At 43.4% G+C, this 11,028-nt stretch overlaps 1 protein-coding gene across 2 annotated transcripts in view; it reads right to left on the bottom strand.

Annotated features, from left to right (window-relative positions):
* Nucleotides 1-4,904: 4,904 nt before the first annotated feature.
* Nucleotides 4,905-11,028, bottom strand: part of IL7R (interleukin 7 receptor) — a 17,809-nt gene continuing 11,685 nt past the window's right edge. The window contains exons 7-8 of one of the 2 annotated variants that reach the window (XM_017730221.1): nucleotides 9,553-9,628; nucleotides 4,905-8,096 (exon numbers count right to left, since the gene is read on the bottom strand). In XM_017730221.1, coding sequence (XP_017585710.1) covers nucleotides 7,692-8,096; nucleotides 9,553-9,628 — 481 coding nt within the window. In that variant the 3' untranslated portion in view covers nucleotides 4,905-7,691. Of the gene's footprint in view, nucleotides 8,196-9,552; nucleotides 9,629-11,028 lie in introns of both variants that reach the window. The other variant, XM_008630642.2, reaches the window with a different exon arrangement.

Raw genomic sequence — 11,028 nt, 5'->3', positions numbered from 1 at the left:
GCGGCACTGATCCTCTGCAAACCCTATTTTTCTTTTGTTCAGTGATGATCTCAGTATGAGCAATAGCTGCTTGCAATTCCTTAGTGAAGGCTCTGCAAACTCAGTTATTTTCTTGACCAGTAATCCTCCAGAAACTTGCATACTGGCTGACACTGGAAACTGGTGAAGAAATTCTCTTTATTACTGCCAGCTATCATAAGAGGAGCCTTTACTTACTGCAATGCCAATATATATGAAGAACAAACTTACTATCAAATAGGGGCTGAACAGGTTCTGGCAGCTTGAGTAGAATCCATTCACTTCTCTTTCATTAATCGATTTCACAACATGTGTCATGCTATGTGTCTTTTCTTTCAAACAGAAAGAAAGTAATGTAGATGGACTGTGGGCATCACAAAATGAAAGAAACATTTCCTTTTCACTTGCTATCTCATGTCTTCAAACCCTGCAGTGATCTGGCAGGCTGATACTTGTTCAAGTGAAGCGGAAGTTTTAATCTGAATAACTGCAGCCCGTTTGTCTTTGGTACTAATACCTTCCTATTTTATTTAATTCCAAACCAATATACATTTTCAGAAGGGAGGATTGGTACTGAAAGCAGCAGTGCTTTTTTGAAACCAGCAAAAGTTTTGTCATTGGCCTCTGGGAGCCTTAGCTGAGCCTGTGGCATCTGGGCAAAACCCTGTGCTTCGGGACAAGATTTCTAGACTGAGATGGACTAATGGGGTTTTGTGTGGGGAATTGAAGGAAGGACGTGATCCAGGAGAGCTCAAAACCCCTCACCCTGGTGGTGTATCCCTGGAGCTCTCAGAACAGTTCCCAGCTCAGGTCTGCCTGTGTGTGGACCTCACTGCTCACTGGGTATGTTTCCTGACAGCTGAGTGATTTCAACATCTGTACAGAACCATGTTTCCAAGGGCTGGTTTCAGGTGTCCTCAAAGCTAGTGGCAAAGTTTCCTTTCACTTCTGCGGAAACAGAGTTGCTCTTGGAGCAGTCTAAATAACAACTGGTAACTGCAGGAAAGGTATAGTGATATCAGGACAAAAAATAAATAATCTGGGAAGCAAAACCATGATTTTTCACTTGTAATTAGATGTTGTAGAACTCAAATTGGAATCTGTCCTGTAAGAAATGTAATTTGATTAATATGTGTGCAAATTAATAGAACAAACACAGGCGTTAACTGCTAGGTAGTAAAATCTCTGCTGGGGATCATGCAGCCATAATGACACACTGGACATACACACTGGGGATTCAGAGGAAGCACTTTTCAGGGGTTAAAGGAAAGTTAAAGGAATCTGAACCAGACAAGAGGGATTATCAAGACTAACAGCAAGTGCCCAGAGCCTTCCTTTGGCACTTCACTGTCCCTCTCTGTGATCTCGGAGACCCAAAAATGAGGCTGAAAGGCCCCTGTTCAGCTGCAGCTGCTGTGTGCTGATTACAGACCCAGCAGATGCATGAGATAAGTGGTGATGCAGGCTGGCCTGCCAGCCTGTGGCTCCACAGCACACACAGCAGAGCACACACAGCAGATTTTGGGAGATAGGTGGCAATGCACACCATTGTATCTGGTGCTAGCATCAAGATGGGAGGCACTATTTCTTCTTTCTGATTGTGCAACAGATGCTAAACAGGATGGCACAAACCACAGGAACATCTAAGTCTGCAGGGCTGGGGAGCAGTCCCAGAGGCGGAGGTTTTGTCTGCACCTTGAGCTCCAGCCTGCCGTGTGGCAGAGCATCTTTTGAGGGATAAGGGCTGCCCTCCCCCAACACTTCCAACAGCTTGCACTGAAGTTTGCTCCAAAAATGTTGGTGGAGCCCTGTGGAAAAGAGGGAAAAGGCTCCCTTATAACTCTTCCAGAACTCTGCCCCCACTTCCTGCCTTTGCACGAGCCATCAGAGCACCTCCATGACACACCATCCCACTGCCCCAAAGGAGCACAAGATACAGGGATGAAGAGGTGTAGGGCAGCCTTTTCTTCTGGTGTGCTCCTCTGGGAAAGGTGGCACTTCTGCAGCTTCCTTCACTACATTTTGATTTTGCCCTCTCTGTGCTCTTTGTGGCTTCATGTTTCTGTCTGGGAGAGGAAATTTTTGGCTTGATGTGATCCAGGATTGCTGTTTGGCTTGTACTCTCTCCTGCAGCATAAAATTCTGATTCAAGCAACTGAGTTGTACGCAAGCCCCACTCTGCCATATATCCTTGAAACTATGCCACAAGAGATTTTCAGTGATCTGATTCATTCTGCTGCTCTCCTGGCACAAAGCTGTCTTGGCAGAGGCAGATGGCAGCACCTGGAGTTTTGCAGATGAAACCACCTGTGTGCATTTTTGTATAAAAGCCAACTTGCCTTTATGTAATTCCTTGTACACAGTGACGCCTCAAACCTCTGCAGCCGTGTGGGCAGAGCACAGCTTTGCCATCCCGGACCTGTCACCGGCTGGCAGAAGGAGCAAGACCAGTGAATTTGCTGATTTTTGGCTTGCAGCTCCTATCCTCCACACTGGGAGCAGCAGGAGCAGCAGATTCAGGTTTCCGCAGTAAAGCAAGCAATGCCAAGAGCAGCCTGGCATTGCCAGCAGTGCCCACTGTCTATGGCTTTCACTGTGGTTATAGCTTGCCCTGTTTCTTTAGCTTTCCTCTCTTGTAGGGTGAGCAGAAAGAAGAATTCCCAGTAGCCTGTGCTTAACACCAAGTCCTCAGGTGGCTGAGAGCAGCGTCTCTGTTTGCAGCAGCACCCCAGCCATACTGGTGTGCCTCAGCTGAGTCTGAAATCCCTGTGGTTTCAAAGTGAGCTTGGTTTTAGCTCTAGCATCTCTTCCATGCTCATGCGTGGAGGTTTGCAGCCACCCCAGGTACAGCAGCCCCACCTTCACCAAAACCTGGACCCAGGTTTTCCCCCCAGCTCACAGCACTGCTGCTGATCTCAACAGGAGCTGTAGCTGGACACTGGAGACAGGATCCAGCCTTTGTTGAACATCTGGGAAAGAAAGGAAGCACAAGGTTTTGTCGAAGCTGAATCAAGTCTGGTTTCCTGTGGAAAAGCAGAGACTATGGGAAAATGTGAGAAGTGTTTATTTTCTTGAGATAAATCTGTTCCTTTATTTCATTAAAAATGTGGCATTTTTTTCAAAAGCTGCAATATATATATATATATTTACTTTCAAAAGATGGACTTGGGCTTTTTTTTTTAGCTTATGTACATTTTCTGGAAAAACAATTGTCAGACAGTTTTAGAGAAGCTCCAACTTTGTGGCATACATTTATTGCTTTAGACATTTTCATCAATGCATTTCTGCTTTGTGTCTCACTTTTTCTGTTGTTTGACAAACCTTTGGGGCTTTTTACATTCATTTGGTGGTGGTCCTGATGTTGGACTAATCTAATTTTGCTGTGACATGTAAGTTATGCAGTCAATATTTAACAATAACTGGATTTTTTTTTTTTTTTTTTTTTTTTTTTTTTTTTTTTTTTTACCCCAAAAAAATTTTTGAGCCCATAGAAGCAGCTCTAGAAGCCAATGAAAGAATCTCAACCCACTGGCCTTAGTGTCATACAACCAAATTCTGTGTTAGAGCTTGCTGCAGCAATACATCCTAATACCAGGTTAGGAGAGTCTGATGTAAAAATCAGACTTCCCTGGAAGCTGCAAAAGAACTGTTTGGAAAATACAGAGTCTGTTGAGCCACAATATATAGCCATCACCCTTGTAAGCACTGTTTTTCTCATTATTAGGTTACGAAAGATGAATTTCTGAATTACTGGTATGGAGTTAGTGCTTCTGTGGACACTGATGCCTACCTCATTTTAAGGATGAAGAAACCCTGGAAACTCTGACTTTTGCTTTCACTTGCCCAAACTTCTTTGGGGCCATAGACTATAAACAAGTGAAACGCTGCTTAGTTTGTTGTGGGCTTGATTTTTCCCCCAGGTCCCATGTGAGCAACACTTTTGGAGCTGCACAATGTGATGGCACCAGCAAGTGCTGGCCTCCGACTTGTGGCTTCGTGTTTCAGCAGGTGGCGCTTAGCAGCCACCAAGGAAAGCCATCCTGACTGAAACCTGGAGCTGCCGCATGAGCAAGGGATGAGACAGTCGGTATAATTCAGCAATTGCGTTTTCTGGCATCATCAGTTGTTTTCTTGTGTGTCTGTACATTAGATTTGTTTTACCAATGCTCTGTGACACACAGGAGTGATAATTTGAGTGGCTTCATAATTGCAGTAATGAGGTGTTTAACTAAAATAATTCTTCACAAAGATGGTAAGTCTTCTGTATGCCACATTTTAGCTGTTTTTTAATGATAGCTTTAGAAACCCCTCAACCACAGAGATAACTAGCTTGACTCAAAAGTGTATTGACTAAAATCCAACTGCTGCTCCCCCCAGGCTGCAGCACTGCAGTATTACCGTACAAATACAGACATTCAAATCAATAAACACTACTGGAAAGAAGCTGAAAATGGGCTGTACTCCTGCCCTGCAGAAATGCCCTGCCTGCATCACCAGGTCCCTTGCTTCCAGAAGAAGTGGTTTCATGGTCAGCTTCTGCCTGCCAAAAACTGCCCTGAATTCAGCCATGTGTCCCCGCAGCAGCGATTGTCAGGCCACCCATTCACCATTTATTTCATATCCCAGACTTCACTGCACATCACAGGGATTTTAGCCATCCCTCCACCCTGGCAGCAGCAGTCCTCCTGCCTCCCCACACTTAGCTGACCTTCTGCTGCCCCACTGACACACACAGCATTTGTGTGTGTTTTTTCAGCTTGTCTCATGGATGTTCACAAGGGGAGGAGACATGGCAAACAAACTAACGCTTTAAGCCAGGGATGACTATTGCCTTGAGATGTAATTAGCATTTTTCAGCGTCATTAGAATTAGACCGTGACTCATTGTGATAACTGATAAAAGTCTAAGTTTATTTGTGTATAGCTAGGAGACGTTTGCATAGTGCAGGAGAGGAGAACTCATAGAGCTAGGAGGCATTTGCATGAGCTACACAGACATAAGGGGAGAAGCAAAGATGGGAGGGTGTCTGTGTGGTACCACAACTGCAGGAGAGGGGCCAGACCCCAGTGGGCACAGGGCAGAAAGGAGCAGGCAGCTCCAGGCACTGTGTCATAAAGCAGCTACAGAGAAACCAGTGTCACCAAGCTGCATCTGGGAGTGCAGCTGAGTAAGAGCACTGGAGGCAGAAAGGGGAAGAAGGAAAGTTGTGCTGAACTAAAGGAAGTGCAAGGAGTGTGTGAAAGCTGAGCAATACTCCTATGTGCATACTGAGGCAGATGGGAATTTGTGAACAGCTCAGGAGAAGCTGTCATGTAGAATAAGGAAACTACTTGACAGATTGTCCAGACATAGCCATGGCTGTATCTTCATATATGGACTATATATAACTTGGCCATAGACAGGAAGTGCTTGTGGTGTTTCTGGCTTTAGTGCATATTTGTCTTTATTTTTTTTTCCCAAAACAAAGCTGAAAGTGGTTATATCTGCATACATCCAACAAATCTGTTACAGAATTACAGAATTACAAAAATTGAAGGAAGCATAGCACATACTGCAGAGGATTTTCCTGATGCGCTTTTGCTTCTTCCTCTATCCCCTTTTTGTTTGTCACTGTGTCACTGGAAGAAGGTATTGTTACAGTATAGTCTGTCTGTATCTACACTCACACTGTGCAAGTTCTCACAGTATAAGCATTATCAGCAGCTCTTTTTGAAAGGAAATACAAGCACTATAAAGCAAATGAATGCCCAGGGCTTTGGTCTTTTTTTTCTGCATCAATTAATGCTTCATTTGGCAATAAACGGCAATAAAAACTATTCTGTAAAATCTCACTGGAATGCCTTGAGCCAAATCCAAGGCCCCTTTGCACACAGTAACTGTTAGGTTCTCCCCACTTGAAGGTTTCCCTGGCGCTGGGTGGAGGTGGAGGAGGTGGAGTGCTGTCTTGTGAGGGCTGGTTTTGGCTTGACATGGTCCAGAATTGCTGTTTGGCTTGTACTCTCTCCTGCAGCATAAAATTCTGATTCAAGCAACTGAATTTAATGCAAGCCCCAGTCTTTGCCATATATTCTTGAAACTAGGCCACAAGAGATTTTCAGTGATCTGATTCATTCTGCTGCTCTCCTGGCACAAAGCTGTCTTGGCAGAGGCAGATGGAAACAACTGAGGTTTTGCAACATCTCTGTGACTGTTAGCAGTCAGAACAAATCCGAGCATCTCTGAGGATGATAGAGGACTCTTTTCACCCTTAGACTCTGGGAATGTGAATACAAATAGGTAAAGGAGAATTTCATAGACCTAGAGGAACTGAGACTGCACAGTGAGGTGAACCCCAATTCCAGAGTGCAACAAAGCAGCTTGGATGTCCCATGGCCACATTGCTCTACTGTCATGCAACCATGTGGCTGTAGCAGCTTTATCTCCAAGTGTGTGCTCCAGAATGTGTAGCATCCAAGGAGGAAGTGTGAAGTGGTTCAGCCATAATGTAAAAAAAAATAATAAATGTAATACCATAAAGAAAAAAAAGTCACAATGCCAAAAAATTAAAAAACTTAAAAATAAAATAACATTTAAAAGAAAGAACCCCAACAAACCAAAAACATCTCCTGGCAAATTATAAGTTGCTTTAAAAAAAAGGAATTAGGACTTGAGATCACTGGCAGGATCCACGACATTCCATCTATCTTCCTATGTTGGATGTTGCTTAAGAACATGGCCTGTCCAAATTCATAGTATTTGTGTGCAGTCACAGCCACTGGGAATAATGCTAGTCAACAAACACGGTCAGCCCAGCCTCTGGCCTGGAAAGCACTTAAGCTACACTAATGCTTGCATAAGAGCTGCAGAAAAAGACAGCATCATGCAATTTACAGCCCTAATTCAGCTTCTAGGAAGAGAAAGGACTTTGCTTCACACAGTTTGTACATGAAATACTGAATATTAGCAGAAGTACCTGTGGATCCTCTAACTGGCTTAAGTGCAGATCTCTACCAATAGCAAAAAGTAGTGGCATTTAGGGTTTGCTTTGTTTTAATTTGTGTCTCACAAAAAACCCTCAGAAATTTAAATCTATCTCAGGAAATATCTCCCTAAAGTGTAAAGTTTTTGCTGGGCACTCAGCTGCCACTCATTGTGGTGCTCAGGCTTGTGAATCCCCAGGCACCTAATGCTGAATAGCAACTCTAATTTACTGTCTTTTTGCAAACTCATGGACTTAGACTGACTGGGGGGGAGTTAGTCTTGACCCACCAGTGTTTAGAAGAGATTGGGCTCTATTTAAGTGGAATTTATTGCCATATTTCTTGCTAGGGCATTAATAAGAGCTTAATTCTGTAACCAAGAGGGTAACAAAAGAGTTCATTAACTTCTTTGAGACATGCTGTGATCCTCAGCTGGGACTGCATTGTCACTGCTCTGGATTAATCACATTTGAAGATCAAAATCAAAATTCAATTTCTGCTGCAGTGAGACTGCTAGCAGCATACTGAGTGCCAAGATAGGCTCCTTCTCACTGGAATGTAGGAGAACCCACTTCCTTGCAGGTATAGCATTTCACTGTGAGCAGAGTGTGTGAGGGAGATGGGAACTCACAGGATATAGGGAAACAAAACAAGAAGGCTTCAGCATCCTGCTTGTGTTGGAGAAAAAAAGACATTCTGTAATTCTTGTGAGATTTACTGAATTTTGTAGAAGTTGGACATTGTGACATAGGCTTCCTCATTGTTTGGTGATCTCATGTCACTGTTAGGCAGCATCTGGGAGATGGTGTCGTCATTTAGGGGCTCTGGATGGGTCTGGCCAGAAGGATCCAGGGAAGGTGTGGAGAAAAGGTTGAAACCATCATTGTGCAGAGGCACCCTGTTGCTGTGGCAAACCTCGTAGGTGCTGGAGCTGCAGCTGCCCTCGGTGACTGCAAACTGGTTGGTGCCCAGGAGCCTGTGCAGGGCTTCAGCTGGCCAGACTCCTCCATAAGACATGGGTGGGTTTAGGTTGTTTTTGTCTGCCATTGCAGGGATCATCTTCAGGTCTGATCCACTCCTGAATTTTTCTTGAATGCTTGTCTCTGGAGCAGTTGATGGCTGAAGAAAATTTTCCAGTTCAGCTTTTGCCCAAAGGCCATCCACTTTATGGATATGAACATAACCAAAACTGTCTGGGTTAAAGCTTATATCAAAATTCTGTGTGGCAAAGGGAATAGCACAATTAATCAAAAGTGGGTAGTAGCTTAAGAGAAAAGGTTCTTTGATAATTTATTTGATTTTAGAAGGGTGTTTATTATTTCTTTAACTCTAGAGGTAACCCTGAGCAGGCTGAACAATAGGTTAGCACAGAATAAGCTATCATATGGCTGAAAATCCCTTTCCCTATTAACTTGGATCTATCCTGTGTCCTCCTCTGGGCAGTACCCCTGGAGAGTGTTTTATGCTCTGTACAATGTTTCAGGGACTTTTCTGAGACACCATGCCTGCCATTTCACAGGAAGGAGTGTGCCCACCCAGGTGGTTTCTTTCAGTTTTACCTTCCTAATTTAGCAGCAAGGGAAGTAAAAATTTGCAATGACTTTCTGAAACATATTAGGAATCCCTGAACTGGGGAGCCCAGGGGCTGGGAGAGCTGTGTTAGGTCTCCTATTAAATAAAGAACATGCTAATAATGTACCTGGAGTGAACAGCACTAATTACTTTCTTTGTGAAAAAAAATGAACTAGGTATATAGTTTTAAGACAACAAGTTAAGCCCACATCTTATGGTTTTTAGCCTTTGTCCATCTGGCTTTTAACTGGCAAAGCAGTTCATATACTGCATGATGTATGAACAATGCTGCTGGCCAGGTCAGGGTGCACGGACATCACCAGGGATGCTAGCGAAAGTTCCCCATCCAGACCCATGATCACAGTTTCATCAAATCACCAAAGCATCTTGGTTGGAAAGGAGCTGTGGAGTCCAACATTCTGCCAGAAGCAGGACCTGGATTAGGCTATTCAGGGCTCCATCAAGACAAGCCTTAAACATTTTCCCAAAGGAGAGCCTACTTTGTCTTTGGGCAGGCTACACAATTTTAAATTATTTTTACAAGGAAGATTCTTTCCTCATATCCAGAAGAAGTTTGCCCTGAAGCGACACATGCTTGTTGCCTCTGGTCCTGTCACCATACAGCCTTGTGGTGAGAGCACCTCCCCCAGCTCTCTACACACACCTTAGGTATTGGAAGTATAGTAGGTAGTATTCCCCATCCTGAGCTTCTTTTTCTTCTATAAACAACCTTAATTCCCTCAGCCTTTCTTCATACGTCAACTTCACAAGACCTCTGTAGTTACTTTGCACAAGTCAAACCTCAGGCACCAGTTCAATTGTGTGTTATTTCCATACCCTTGGCTGACATCTGCATGAGAAAATGTGGGCTCTCTTCAGTGAAATGTAGAATTTCTGAAACATGTCCTAGTTCATGCAGAAAATGTACATAGTGCCTCTCATGAGCATTAGTTTTGTCCCCAAGAATCTATACTCAGGTGGAAAGAACAGAGGAAGAACATACGTTTTTTGGCTTCCTGCATAGTTGCTCCAGGGTTTTTTTGTGGTCAGGAAGGTTTGGCCATACAGCAGGCTTGATCCTGAAACAGCAACAATAGACAAAAAGCAGCATAAGAGGGCTGTGTTGAGGTATCAGAGGTTCATTTTGCATCATTTGTACAAGTTCTCACAAAGCCTTAGGGCTAGCTGAGATTACCCAGAATAAAGACAGAGAAGTCTCAGAATAAAACAGAGGAGAGAAAAGGAGTTGTAAAGGTCACCAAAAAGTCATTCTTGAGTACACAAATTGTTACAGTCAAAAGAAGACACTTCACTAAGTACTGGAAAGGCAGCAAATTATGCTGGCAAAGAGCTTTTTGTTTGTTTTCATCTGGCTGTGTTAACAGGGTTCTGCATGATGAAACTGGTTTCTGCAAGCGCAAGAAGATGCTGTGGTTAAAGTGGAAATTTTCTGACACTTGCTTCTGTGTGTTAAATTAATTCAAAGAATGGCATATTGTCCCATTCCTTGGCCAGGAATTTGGGCTTCAGACATCTGTCCTGTAACCTTCCACAGGTCTCATTTTTACTGCCTTGATTAGCAAAGTGCTCATGCTGTGCTGCCTGCTACCCTCAGCTGTGATGCATCTAGAGAATATTGTCCAACTGATATTCAATCATTGCATTGATAGAAATATAATTCTACATGTATATGAATATGCATTTCATTTTATTTATGTGTCTGTTTGGCTGTATATACACACACATGTATAAATCCCTCTTCTTTTTAAAATGGAAATATCTGGGATCAAAAAGTCTGAGCTGTTTTTGCTGCAGTTTTCTATAAGCAATACTTGTAGAAAAGTTAGAGAACTGCAGGTTCCCAGCAACAGTAAAACACAAGAACTAGAAATCTCAAGTTATCTCTATACTTGTGAACAAAGTAGCACCAGGGCAGATAACTCCAGTGGTCTAAAATGTTCCATTATTAAAATTGTTTGTGGCATGGGTTGGCTGAGGTCAACTAGCACTAGCCAGGTAATCCCCATGTTTAACATTGCCAGGTAATCCCCATGTGTAACTCTGGAGTTAGCACAGCCCAAGCGTTGTCCCAAAAAAGCAGCTCACACACAGCTACCTCTCTTGATCTGGGTGTCATGGACAGGCTGCTCTGAATGTCATTGAACAGTTCTGGGCTTTCTGTCTTACAAGGGGTACATCTTCTATTGTTAAACTAGGATTTTTTCCCATCAGATCCTAGTTTCATAAGATTATCTACATATCTGTTCATTTTCTTAAGCTTGTCAGCTCTAGTGAGCCATGTCATTAAAAACATACCTACAGTTATCTATCTACTGCTGTGTAGCAAATATATGAAAAAACCCTAATGCAGACCAATGACTGCTTTGGTAATGAATGTATCCCTAGTCCCACTTCTGCCTGATCTCACCTCATGACTGGCTGGATTTGGCCAGGCCGGGGGCTGACACCCTCAAAGCTC

This window comes from Corvus brachyrhynchos, unplaced genomic scaffold (assembly GCF_000691975.1).
Source record: "Corvus brachyrhynchos isolate BGI_N302 unplaced genomic scaffold, ASM69197v1 scaffold42, whole genome shotgun sequence".
NCBI lineage: Eukaryota > Metazoa > Chordata > Aves > Passeriformes > Corvidae > Corvus > Corvus brachyrhynchos.
This window is presented reverse-complemented; position numbering and strand designations above follow the sequence as displayed.